Source organism: Hippopotamus amphibius, chromosome 12 (assembly GCF_030028045.1).
Source record: "Hippopotamus amphibius kiboko isolate mHipAmp2 chromosome 12, mHipAmp2.hap2, whole genome shotgun sequence".
In the NCBI taxonomy this organism is placed as follows: Eukaryota; Metazoa; Chordata; class Mammalia; order Artiodactyla; family Hippopotamidae; genus Hippopotamus; species Hippopotamus amphibius.
This window is the reverse complement of record NC_080197.1, coordinates 28,979,755-28,992,651: the sequence shown is the minus strand read 5'-3', so window position 1 is coordinate 28,992,651 and position 12,897 is coordinate 28,979,755. Positions and strand designations below refer to the sequence as shown.

The 12,897-nt window shown below is 53.9% G+C and overlaps 1 protein-coding gene across 2 annotated transcripts; it reads right to left on the bottom strand.

Moving 5' to 3' along the window:
* Window positions 1-873: 873 nt before the first annotated feature.
* FAM110A (family with sequence similarity 110 member A) lies at window positions 874-12,430 on the bottom strand. Of its 2 annotated transcripts, none has more exons than XM_057703844.1 (2): window positions 12,188-12,430; window positions 874-2,434 (listed from the first exon to the last, which is right to left on the bottom strand). In XM_057703844.1, exon 2 carries the CDS (start codon window positions 2,335-2,337, stop codon window positions 1,450-1,452), a length of 888 nt encoding a protein of 295 aa, XP_057559827.1. In that variant the 5' UTR covers window positions 2,338-2,434; window positions 12,188-12,430; the 3' UTR covers window positions 874-1,449. The 2 variants fall into 2 exon arrangements, with proteins under 2 accessions (XP_057559827.1, XP_057559826.1); XM_057703843.1 differs by lacking the exon at window positions 12,188-12,430 and adding an exon at window positions 5,825-6,022.
* Window positions 12,431-12,897: the final 467 nt, after the last annotated feature.

Genomic DNA, 12,897 nt, shown 5'->3' with positions numbered 1-12,897 from the left:
AAACCTGTCACCAGGGCCCCCATTAGAGCTTCCTGTTTCTGAGTGCTGCAGCCCAGGCAGCCTGCGGGAGAGGAAGCACCACCCAGCCCCACCCCCCTCCCACGGGAAGAGGGGATACAGAGGCCACCCAGGCTTTCACCCTTTGTGTGCCCGGCCCTGGCTGCTTCACCAGCCAAGTGTGTGTATGTGTGTGTGTGGGGGGGGGGGGGGGGGGGGCAGTTCTCCTAGCAGATAACTAACCTGGAGGGAGAATGGAAGGAGCCTAGACCCCAGTGCCAGCTGCCTCCTTCCCTTTCCCCCAACCTAAACAGGCCCATGCCTCCAACTCTCACACTGAGGCCCAGAGAGGGAGGACTAGCTTGCTTAGGGTCACCTAGAGTTGGAGGCAAGCCCACTCATTTTTTGCTATCTACCTCAAGTCCCTCTTCCTCTAAGAACTTCCACTTCCAATCTCCAATCGATGGCCTGTGTGATCTCAAGTTCAGGGCTTGCCCCCTCTGAGCTTCCTGTCGCCTTGGGAACTAGGCTGGGATGGGAAAGGAGAGAACACTTATGGTTGGGGAGGGTCCATATACCTGTCAGCCCCTCCCAGGCAGGTCCCAGTCCTCTCCCAGGGGAAAGTCCCCAGTCCTCTTCCCAGTCTATCCCGATTCACTCTGTGGCCAGACCCACAGTGTCCTCCACTATGAAGAAGGCCCATCAGCTAGCCTCCCAGCAGAGGCCCTGTGAGGCAAGTCTCAGGCCGAGCCAGCCACTGGCCTCATGAGCCCCCCAGATCCTGGGGTAGACAATCACTGAGTTTTGAAGGCCCCACCCCAAGACTTCCCCCACCCTTTCCCCTTGTGAACACAGAAGAGCCTGATGACCCAGCCCTTGAAAAACAAGCATTTGTGTTTATTAACCAAAAGGACGGAAGTCAGAGCACTGCAGACTCCTACCAGTCCTTTCTGTAGTCTACCCACCTAGGCCCAGGTTGCCATGGCCCTTGAAGAACGTGTATAGGTCACTCCTCCCTGCCCCCACCCCAGGGTGAGTTCCCAGGGAACCAAGGCCCACTGGGTAAGAAAGAGGAAGTCAGTAAAGGTCAGAGGCCAAGGAACAAAAAAAGAAACAGAGCTGCTGGGTAGCCAGCTCTGGTGAGATCCCTTGGCCCCTCACTCTCAGCAGAAAGGGCTAAGTGCCCCAAATCCAAATCTACAAGCAGGGGTACATTCATGTCAAAACCCTACATGCGAGGGGTAGGCGGTGCTCCAAGGTCAAGAGCCAACTCCCTCCAGGTCGGTCCTTGCCAGATGGATGCTGGTCCAGCCTCTGAGCCTTTGGCTCTACAGCAAGTTCACACAGGGCAGCAGCCTCTGGTCTGCCCCAAGGAGGGAATGGAGGCAGGAGAGGTCAAGGGGCCAACTGCCTGAGATCTGTTCTCTGGCCAATGTCGAGTCCAATGGAGGCCTAGCCCTCGGCTGCTGGAGTCTCCCGTGCTTGCCGCAACCCATACAGCCATTTGATCACGCGGGCGTTGCGCTCTATCACTGACACGCCGTAGGGGACGCGCTCCCGAGCCCGGTCCTCGATGGTGGCAGAGCTGCGGCGGGAGCAGCCCCCTTCGGAGCTGGCCGGCCCAGCACTGGGCCCAGCCAGGGACACGATGTCTGAGCTGGCCCGCGCTAGGTGGGCCACACCCAAACCCTGTGCCTCCTCCGGGTCCAGGCCGCAGAAGTTAAAAAATCGCTCCAGGTCCGCTGCTGCCCGTGAGAAGCGCTCACTCAGGTCCGACTTGGAACGCTGCAGGCCTGGGGGCCGGGCCGGGCTAGGGGCGGAGGCAGTGCCTGGTGATGGGCAGGGCTGGGCAGGTGACGCCGCCAGGGGAAGGACATCCACTCTGCGGACTGCAGCAATATTGGGTGGTGGGCGTGGCGGTGTGGCTGGGGGAGGCTGGAGGGCCCCCTCTGCCCGGCCGGGGGTACGGCCGGCTTCAACAGGGGACACAGGACTATCACACAAGTTGATTAGGCTGCTAAGGATGTCCAGGTCCAGCTGGGGCCGGCGGCCTGGGCCAGGCAGGGCTCGACGGCTAGGCGTGAGCACCGTGCGGCGAGTTCCCGGGCTGAAGAGTGGCTGTTTGCACAGCAGGGGCTGCACAGGTTCCTGGCGGGTACTGGCCACATGCAGGCTCTTGACGTATTTGGCCTTGTCGGCCTCTAGGCGCTCTACAGCACTAGGTTTCCGGGCTCCACCATCTGCTGGTCGCCGTAGCAGGTAGCCGGGGACCTTGGTCCGTAAGCGGAAAGGTAGGGCGGGGGTGTCCCGGGCTCCCGGAGTCAACGTGTCCACAGGCATGGCTGTTACATACCCCGAGGGCTTCTGTCTGAGGAGACTGGAGAAATGAGGAGACAGAGATCCAAGTGGAAAAGCTGACAGCTGGATGTCCCAACGGCTGCAGGGGAGGAAAGAAAGAAAGAAAGGGGCAGAGCACACTCAAACAAAGGCTCAGCAAAGACTGAAAGAGGCTGAAGACGCCTTCCCCGTTAAAAGGTAAAGGCCACGCCTCTGACTCGCAGGGAGCCAATCAGCAGGCAGAAAGCACCCGCTTACAGGCCTGTGGCTCCGCCCACCCCCCACCCCCCTTCTCCAAGGGCCCAGCCCAGCTGAGGCAGGGAGGAAAAAAGGTGCCAAAGAAGAAAGACAAGGGCAGCCTGAGCAGAAAAGATGGGACATGGCACATTTTAAAGTGGGCTTCAGACTGAGTGCTGGGCACCAGCTGGCTCAGCCTCAGTGGGTCCTCTTCGCAGCTCCATTTTGCAAATGGGTAAACTGAAGCCCAGGGAGGCAAGCTTGATTAAGCTAATTGAGCAAGTTGGTGGCTCTGCCCCTTGCCTCCAAGCAGGGAGGTGCTTGCGCAGGGGTCTTGGGGTTGAGTAACCAAGAGAAAAGGTTCCAACCCCACACCCCACCTGGAATGCCCACAGGAAGCCTCACCCAGGCAGGAAGCTGCCCTGTGCCACCCGCCTAGACATGCCAGGCCCCAGGCATAGCAGCAGAGCTTGTGGAGGAGGAGTGTAGAAAGTCCCCACCCCTGCCCCAATGGAGTCCAGACACCCATTAGCTTCCAGTATGAAATTCCAACGCCTGGCCCACAGTGATCCATGGATGCCTGTCAGTGGAAACGTCAGCCCTGAGCTATGCTGCTCCAAGAGAAGCCAGAAACGCCCCAAATCATGCAGCCCTGCTTAGGAGCATCCAGCAGACTCTGGATGTGCCAGCAGCAGTAGGATGGACACTCACAGCCAGGAGGGCCCACACCTGGACGTGCAGGTCTCCACATGATCACCTAAGCATCAGGGCCCAGTACCCCTGTCCCTTCTTCTAGGGAAGACCTAGAGCCACAAAGTGCCCCCCACCCCTGCAGTCCCCTGGAAGTGGGCCAGAATAAAACCCATAGACCAAGTCCTGAACCTTTTCATGTGTATAATGGGGGAAAGGGACTCTGTCTAGGTGATCCTTAAGAGGACCTGTAGTTCAGGCCATCTAAACCTGTATTGTCTAATTCAGTAGCCACTAGCCACATATGGCTACTCAGCCTTAACTTAAACTTATAGTAGCCTGAGTGCAGATAATTTTTGACTCACCCTCATACAGTTCAGTTCCTGAATCACACTAGCCATATTTTAAGTGCTGAATAGTCGTATGTGGCCAGTGATCACCATACTAGACAGCACAGATTAGAGTATTTCCATCCATAGCAGAAAACTATGTTGGACAGCCCCACCTAGACATCTGGAATGCCAGGAGGGAAGAGTCTGGATTGGGGAGGGGAGAGAGGAATCTGTCTTCTAGACATTTGAACCATCCTCTCCTATAATCTTCCAACAAGTCTGTGATACAGATCACTGTCACTTCATTTTTACAGATGGAGAAACTGAGACTCAAAGAAGTGACCAATCTAGGTCCCAGAGCCAATAAATAAGACACAAATTCATATGAAGCCTAATTCACGCACCTAAAAAAAGAGTAATTTTACTCATTGTTGTTCACATTCTCCTAAAATAGTTCTATGGGGGGGGGGGTCTGTTTTGTTCACTTTTGTTCACTGTATCTCAGTTTCAAGATATTGCTCTTTACATAAAATAGGCAGTCAATAAATTTTTACTGAGCTGAAATACCTATGGGGACCAAATATAAGTAGGAAGACCAGGGATAAACTGGAGAGGGACACACCCACCCTTCTGCAAGCATATGGGTCCAAGATGGTAGGTAAAGAATGTTCTAGGAAGCTGGGAATCCAGAAGTGCATGGAAACTCTAGATTCTTGGCATATTTGATAATAATAATCTCAAAAATAGTGTATGGACGCGGCAAACAAAACATGCCTGCAAACTTGTCTGCCCCCTACCCTAGTCTGGGCCCTAGCCCCTGGTCTGAGATCTCTGCAGCAAAGACAAGTTGACAATAGAACCTTGGGAGCTGTTGGCCCAGAGCCAGAGCTGCTCCAGAGGGTAGAAGGGATCGAGCCTGTGGGAGAGGAAGGCTGCCCCACTCAGGGCCGACCCCCAAGGAGACCTCAGGAGGGAAGGGTCACAGGAAAAGCTGCCTTGCTGAGCCCTGTCAAGGTAGCTAGATTCTGCCCCACCCCCGGGCCGCCGCCTCCCAAACCAGTCCAACCCGTTGGTGGCAGCGGTTCCCTCCCGGGCACCATCGGGGGAAACAGAGGGAGGAAGGAGGTCATATGGGCAGGGCTAGGGCATAAGTTCTGCGAACCCCCCACCCCTACCCCCCGGCTCCCACCCGGCTCGGGGGCCCCCACCGCCTCCGGCCGGACCTGCTGGCCCCAGGGGCTCTTCCGGAGGGACCGGGACAGATGCTAGGAGCCAAGCCCGGCCTTGGGGCCGCCGGCCGGCTGGCCCAGAGATCACCCGGAGTTCGACCGGAGCTCGCCCACTCGCCCGCTGCGCGCCTTGCCTTGCGCAAGCAGCTGCGCCCCTTCCAGACTCGGTTGCCTTATCTGTGAAATGCTGTTAAAAATAGACCTCCCTGATCCCCCAGGTCACCGTGAGGGGGGAGAGATAAAAACAAGTCGAGGACTTTCCTCCGCACCTGTTAGAAAGGCGGCGCTGCATGAACTGGGCTCCTTGTTTTTATTATGAATTTGACCCAACTCCTGAGACCACCCCTCTCGCAGGGGTCTCTAAGCACTCTCCAGAAGGGTCTGCCCGAGCCCAGGCCTCGGACAAAGGAGGCTAATCAGTGAACAAGATTCATTTCACAGGGGGGCAAAGCACGATGTTCTGCGGCTCCTGCGAGTTGAGGCCAAGGGTCCCGGTCCCCAGGTGGGACTCGGGTCCTCTCTAAGGCCTCCTCTCATCGCCCAAAGCGCCACCCACGGATTTCAAACGCTACCCACAAATGACCCCAAATGCGCCAGCCCCGGCCCCTTCTCATTGGCATCCCCGGGGCATGCAGCCCCACCTTGCTCCCTCCCCACTGGCTTCCCTGGCGTCAGCCTCAGGAGGCTCCCGAGGGAGAGTGGGGGGAACCCGGATCCCCGGGCTGGCTTCTGCCCTTCCCAACTGGGGGAAATCTTGGGGACTCCCAGCGGCGGAGGAGGCCAAGTGCCCGGCGGCATGCTGTGTGACTGTCTGCTCGCCGCCCCTCTCTGAGCCCGGGTCGTCCTGGCTCTTAAATGAGGGATCTGAGGGCACGATTCCTACAGCCTCGTCCAGGCCTGAAGGTGGGTCCCTGCCGGGTCCCCGCCTTGCCAAGGAGGAGGGCGAGGTGCCCGGGCCGCCCCGACCGCGGCCGGGCGCTCCCGGCTCCGGCCCGCACGTACCTGGCTGCGCGCTCGCCGCCGCTCTGCGCTGCTCCTGCCCGGCCCACCTGAGCTCAAGTAACACGCGTTTGCGCAACTTCCGGCGGCCGGTCCCCAGCAGGTGAACCCGCCGGCCCAGGTATTACTCGAAAAGGGAGAGCGAAAGCCAGGCAGCCGCCGGAACCCGACCCCAGGCCGGTTGGCAGCCAACCCGGCGCCGGACCAGGTCCCAGCCGCCACCGGCTACCCCAGTAAGCTCTTCCGCGGGCCGGGCCCGCCCATCCCACAGCTGCACTGGTCGGCACATCTGGCGCAGAGTCCTCGTGGCCCACTCGGGCAAGTGCACCCATCTCGGAGATGGAAAAACTGAGTCCCCCTCTCTCACAGCCACAATGACCGCCAGTTAATATATTAACTTTTCCTGGTGTTAATTAACCCACTTTAATCTTCCCAACAACCTCTATGAGGGAAGCTCTATTATTATCCCCATTTGACTAATGGAAAACCGAGGCTGGGACAGGCTGAGTCAGTTACCAAAGTCACCCTGAAGAGTCCAACCTGGGCACTTTTCCCCCAGACCAAGCCTTAATTAATGGCACCCCTTTCTAGCTGTGTGTTCCCAAGCAGGTTGCTCGACCTCTCTGGCCTTCCATTCTGTCAGTAAAAGAGAGTCCCAGCTTCCAGGCCAGGTCAATGTGAGTTCTTAGAGCCTGAGAGTGCCTGTAGAAGCTTTGTGCAAGGCTGTAAACATTAGTAATAATAGCAATAATAATAACTAGACTTTTAGAGTGCCTGACACTGTACTTATTTAAATCTCTGGACTGCCCTGGGATGGAGGAACTATTTGATCCCCATTTTACAGACAAGGAGACTGTAGCCCTGCAGGAAGGAACTCCTAAGAGGGAGGTGGCTGTCCCCTCTGCCAGCCCAAGTTGTATCATGTCACTTCTGGTGGCATATTTGATTAAGCCAGTTTTCACTGGGATCCTGAGGTCCAAGAAGGAAGTGCACACTGGCCTCAGACCCAGGGAGGTCAAAGAGGGTCCAGTTCCATGTCTGTGCCTCGTGGGGGCTGCACCAGGATTGGGATGGAGGGCATGAGGGGACAGGAAGTGGCTCAAGGAACAGCTCTCCTCCACCTGGGAGTGAGTCAGCCCTGAGGCCTCTTCCAGCCCCTGGGCCCTGATTTTTAGGGGATAAGGGAGGTGACAAGACCATCATTCTCCACAGCAGCCTGCTGTGTAGGCTTCTACTAAGGCAACAATGACAATTTTTATAAAATAGGTAAGAACTTTTCCAAGTGCTTACTTCATACCTGGCATTTGTTCTAAGCTCTTTATATGTGTTAACTCATTTAATCCTCAGACCTACACTGTAAGGTAGGTACTATTATTATGACCATTTTACAGTTGAGAAAACTGAGGCATAGAGAGTTGGTGCCACTTGCCTGAGGTCACATAGCCGGTAAATGGCAGAGGCAGAACTTGAACCCAGGCCTGGGTCTGGGGGGCAGGGTTGTGGAGGAGACAGTCTTCAGCGTTGGGCTTTGGCCACTCACCAGGGGACTCCTAAGGAATCTATAGCCTCCCTCTCTGGGCCCCAGAGGGAGAAGCCACCTTAGAAATCACTCCCTGGCTATGGTTCCGGGTCTGTTTCCTCAGCTATAAAATGAGGGCAATAATGGCAATGTTTTCCCAACAGAAATCAGGTGTCCTCACAGCTCTGATTAAACCACCCATCCCCAACCCCCAAGGCTCCGCATCTCCTTAGAATAAAATCCAAACTCTCCACTTGGCCCTCAGTCCCTCCAAGATCCAGTCCCTGCCGTCCTCTCCAACCTCATCGCCAGCCTTTCCTGCTCCAGCCACAGAGTCCTCCCTGCTGTTCCTGAGCATACCAAGGTCTTTCCTGTCTCAGGGCCTTTGCGCCATCCTTTTTCTGCCTGGAACCTTCTCCCTCTTCACCTCCTCACAGAGGCTCCCCTGACCACCCTGAGGCTCCTGCCAACTCTCTTACCCAGTTTGTTCCCTTCCAAGCATTCATCACACCCTGTCATTTTAGATATTCACTACCACTTGTTTCCTGTCTCTCCCATTGGGCTAAGAACTCCATCACACTCTTCCATATTTCCTTCCTCCAGGGACAAAGCACAAGAGGGGACGCCACTGACCAAACGGCAGGACTAAAGCCCAGACCACCTCAAAGACCAAGGCCCCTCAGCACCAAGCCTCCACCCAACCCCCAATCCTGCTCCAGGCCTTCCCCCACCTGTCCCACACCTCCTCCAGCCTCCAGGAGCCCATATTCAAGCTGGGCTCCAGACATCTCTAGCTGAGCCCTGTTCTTCCTCCAGAGATGCCACATCCAAATCTCCGCACACACTGGGTCTACTGCTGGCAGTGCCCTTTTCCAGTCCATCGTCCTGGCCACCCCTATAAGTATGGACTTTAGGACCAACCTGACTGAGTTCAAATCCCAGCTCCACCAGTGATTAGCTGTGAAACTTGGGTAAGATACTTAATTTCTCCATGCTTTGGTTCCCCCAGCTGTAAAACAGGATCCCTAACAGTACCTCCCTCCCAGCGTGAGGCCCCTGCATGACAAGTGCCACCAAAATGTGAGCTGTGATATCTATTCAACCAAACAGATGCTCCAGTGCCCAGCTCCTGGGTGAGGCCTTCATCAGCCCACATACAATGTTGACCACTTCTCTCAGAGGTTACAAATCTAAGAATGCGGAGTCACTTGAATGGATATTTCTCCAAAGTAGGTATACAAACAGCCAATAAGCACAAGAAAAGATGCTCAGCATCATTTATCATTAGGGAAATGCAAATCAAAACCAGAATGAGATACCATATCATACCCATAAGAGAGACATTACAAACAAACAAACGAACAAAAACAGAAAATAACAAGCATTGATGAGGAGGAGGAGAAATTAGAAACCTTGTGCACTGTTGGGAATATAAAATGGTGCAGCCACTGTGAAAACAGTGTGTCAGGCAAAAATTTTTAATAGAATCACTACAGGATCCGGCAATTCTACTTCTGGGTATATGCCCAAAAGAACTGAAAGCAGGGACTTGAACAGATATTTGTACACCATGTTCATAGTAGCATTATTCACAATGGCCAAAGGTAGAAACAACCCAAGTGTCCACTGACAGATAAACAGATACACACAATGTGGTATATGGTATATAGATACAGTGGAATGTTACTTAGCCTTAAAAAGGAAGGAAATTCTGACACATGCTACAATGTGGATGAACCCTGAAGTCACTATGCTAGGTGAAATAAGCCAGTCACAAAAGAACAAATACTGTACGATTCCACTTATAGGAGGTACCTCGAGTAGTCAAATTCAGAGAGGCAGAAAGTAGAAAGGTGATTGCCAGGGGCTGGAGGGAGAAGAGAACGGGGAGTTACTGTTCAATGGGTGTGGAGTTTCCATTAGTGACAGCAGCACAACAATGTGAGTGACCTTAATTCTACTGGACTGTACACTTAAAAATGGTTAAAATGGTAAGTTGTATTTTATATACATTAAAGAAAAAAGAGAGAGAGAAAAAAAAGGGTGCAGAGTCTGGAGTCAGACTCCTTGGATTCCAATTCTAGCTCTAGGTGCAAGTTATTAAACATCTCTTGTGCTCAGTTTCCCTTCATGAGGAGGAAATAACAGTATTAACTACCTCACATCATAGAATTGAGAGAATGAAAGGAGTTCATACTTGTAAAGTACTTAGCACACAGTAAGGGCTCAAGAGGTGTCAGTGATTTCTATTCTCTGCTGAGGGGGCAAGAGGTATGGTTTCTGGTGTCTACCATTTTCATGACATTGTGCACTCCCACCTCACCCCACCTTTCCACCTGTTTCTCTTTCTCTTCAGCAGAAGCCCAGCTCTGACTTGGGTGGAGACAGGGGGGCCCTCTTCTGCCCTAGAAGGATTCAGGAAGGCTCCAGGCAGCAGAGATAGCCAGCCAGTAGGAACAGCCCAGCTCGATTTCAGCCCAGCTGTCAGGGTCAGAGACACCCAGCTGGAAATCCTCCAGGGCCATGCCAGGCCCTACACTATTTCTGGAGTTTTCCCAGACGCTCGTGCCCTGGCCTGCCTGGACTCAGCCTTGCCCAGGGCAACCCTGCACAAACCTCAGGAAGGGAGAGGTAAACAGGTTGTGGGAGGGGTGTGGGTGCAGCCACCGAGGCAGCAATCTACTATTTCGCCCACCAACCTCATACCAGCTCAATCCTCTGAGCCTCTGGTTTGCACCTGAGCTTGCAAAATGAAGACAAAGGGACTTGTAGTGGAGACTGAGAGAGATGCCACATGCAAAGCCTTAGGAAAGGGCTTGGCACACAGGATGGGGAAGGTGGGGTTGGGACAGACCCGCAACCAAGCCTACTTCCTGTCCCAGATTGCCCTCTGCCTGGGCCTGAGCTCACCATCATGGTTTCTTTTCTCAGCCTGGAGAAGTGAAGAAACTTGCCCAAAGTCACTAGCAAGTTAATGACAGATCACAGACAGGGCAGTGGTCTGATGATTAGATAAATAATCTAAAATACATATAAATATTTTTTCAACCAGGTGATACACATACATGGCTCAAAATTCAAAAGCTATAAAGGCAATGAAGTTTAAAAAAAAAAAAGAAAACCTCCCTCCATTCCTGTCCCCAGCCACCCAGGTCCCCTCCCTGCAGTTATCATTGTGATCAAACAGTTGTATGTCCTTCCAGGGAGATTTTAGGCACATACAAGCAATAATGAACATACATTCTTTCTATTTTTTACACATATGGCAGCATGCTCTGTGTACTGTTTTCATCTTGCTCTTTCATTGAATAATGTGTTGTTCTTAATAATATGTGTTATTATCATATTATTAATTATAATGTTATTAATATATGTTGTGCTACATCAGTACATAAAGAGCCCATCAGCCCCTACCAATGGCCACTGAGCGTGTGTGTCTAGTCTCTATTACAAACCACACTGCAGTCTCACTGCGCCTACATCATTCTGCCTAGAAGTGGGACAGCTAGGTCAGGGGGATGCACGTGTAATTGTGACAGAGATGGGGGATTATGCTCCACGGAGACCATACCAGTTGATCTCCCACCTGCAGAACACACAACAAATGATCAATGTTAGCTTTAGTCATTTGATAACTGGGGCTTTGGGCACCCCTCAATTTCACACTGGAGGCAACTACCTCACTTGCCTCACCCTAGCCCCTCCCTGCATCACATTCCAGTCAGGGAAGATAATAAACTCGCTAATAAGTGAAATTATAGGGCATCAGATGGGGTAAATGCTACTGAGAAAAACAAAGCAGACAAGGTGGAGGGCAGGGCATATGAAGTCAGTAAATATTTGTTGAAAGAATGAAAGAAAGACTTATTTTCTCTCTGATCTCCCAGAGCTTCACTCCCCAAAGCCAGGAGACAGGTTTGGAGGAAAGAGGATAAGTAATTCCCTTTGAAGAGATCCAAGACTCCCAGATGCTACAATTCTGAGTGTCTAGGATTCTAAGATGGAAGCCAGATAGACTGGGAACCAGCCCCAGAGTTGCCAAGTCTGATCATGTGACTTAGGACAAGGGGATTAAGTTCTTAGAGCCTCAGTTTCCCCAGGTACAAAAGTAAACCAACAATAGCAACCTGTGGGGGGTGGGGGTCTCCCCAGGAAGCAAGGCCTGGTGTAGGTCAGATGCTCTACCAGGGGGGTGGTCCCAGGCCCACCCCCAACTCCAAAGTCTCTGGTGACTAGTCTCTTCAGTTGAGGCGCTGCCTCTACCCTTTGCCCCAACCTGGGGTAGAATCTCAAGAGTCCTACAGCGACTCCAGGGCCAGAGCACCCGCTGCCCACCAGGCACCCAGCTCAGAAATGTCAGTCCCGCCCGATCCCCCCAGTTCTTTCTGAGAGGGGAAGCACTGTAATTCAGAGCCCCGTGAGCAGTGAGCCCTAGGTCCAACCCCTGGCTTTCTGGAAAAGTGAAGACAGATGCCCCAGGAGACCCTAGGACGATGCGGGGGAGAGGCAGCCAGGAGGTAAGGCAGCCAGCGCTCTACTGGCCACGTTCCTGTTGATGAGAGGCTAAGAAAGTGGACACGGGTTACCCGACCGAGTCTCTCAAGGTAAATCTAGATCTACCTAGACTAGAGACTGCGAGATGGAGTAGAAGGACCTGAATCAGATTCTCTGCCAGACTTCACGTGAGTAGGTCACGTGCCTTTCTGAGCCTCAGCGTTCTCATCTGTGAAATGGAGTACCACCACCTCTCCGCAGGTACGACTCGGAGAGGACGCGCACCGCAGGCGCTCGGTGAATGGAGCACCCCCTAGACCCGGGCTCGCGCCCCGGACCACCCGTGCCCTCACCTGGAGCCCGCGCTAGGCGAGTCCGGTTCCTCCAGTGCGGCTCTTTGAGGAGGCTGACAGCTGGGACCCAGGCCGGGACTGGCCCCCCCAACGCGGCTCGGGAGGCCCCAGTCCCACGCGAGGGCCCGCGGGGGCCTCTTAGGAGCTGTCCTCCGCAACCGAGATAAGCCGGGGGAACCTGACTATCCCAAGGCCCCCACCAGAGCGAAGGTCGCGGGGCGCAGGGGAAGGGGAAGTCAGGGCGCCGCGACCGCCCCACCCCTCCCCCGACACCGGAATGGTTTGCCCCGGACATCCTGATTGGTTTCTCGCTTCCTTTCGAACGCCGCGCCGCCCGCGTTGCCAGGCGACCGCTTAGCTTAGGCCCAGCGTGGAAGCGCACTGGCTGCGCGGTCTCTCCACGCCGCTCACCTCCCAGGTGGCCTCAGGTTCTTCCGGCAGCGTCTTTAGCTCAAGCACCTATTCTTTCCCGTGTTTACCCAGGACTTTCTCTTGGTCCCCAGCTGATTCCCAGTCCCGACTTCAGCTAACACGCTGTGTGAGCAGGTGCAAGCCCATTTCCCTCTCTTCCCCTAACTGCACAATGATGAGTGGGTTAGCGTTAAGATGTGCATGTCCAGCAGTCCCGAAATTTATTAAGGAAATAACCAAAGATGTGAGTAAAGATTAATATAGCCCAGCGTTATTTATCATAGCAAAATAATGGAAAT

Bases quoted from the DNA above. Each gene is read 5' to 3' on its own strand.
- FAM110A (XM_057703844.1), bottom strand. From the start codon at position 2,337: ATGCCTGTGGACACGTTGACTCCGGGAGCCCGGGACACCCCCGCCCTA.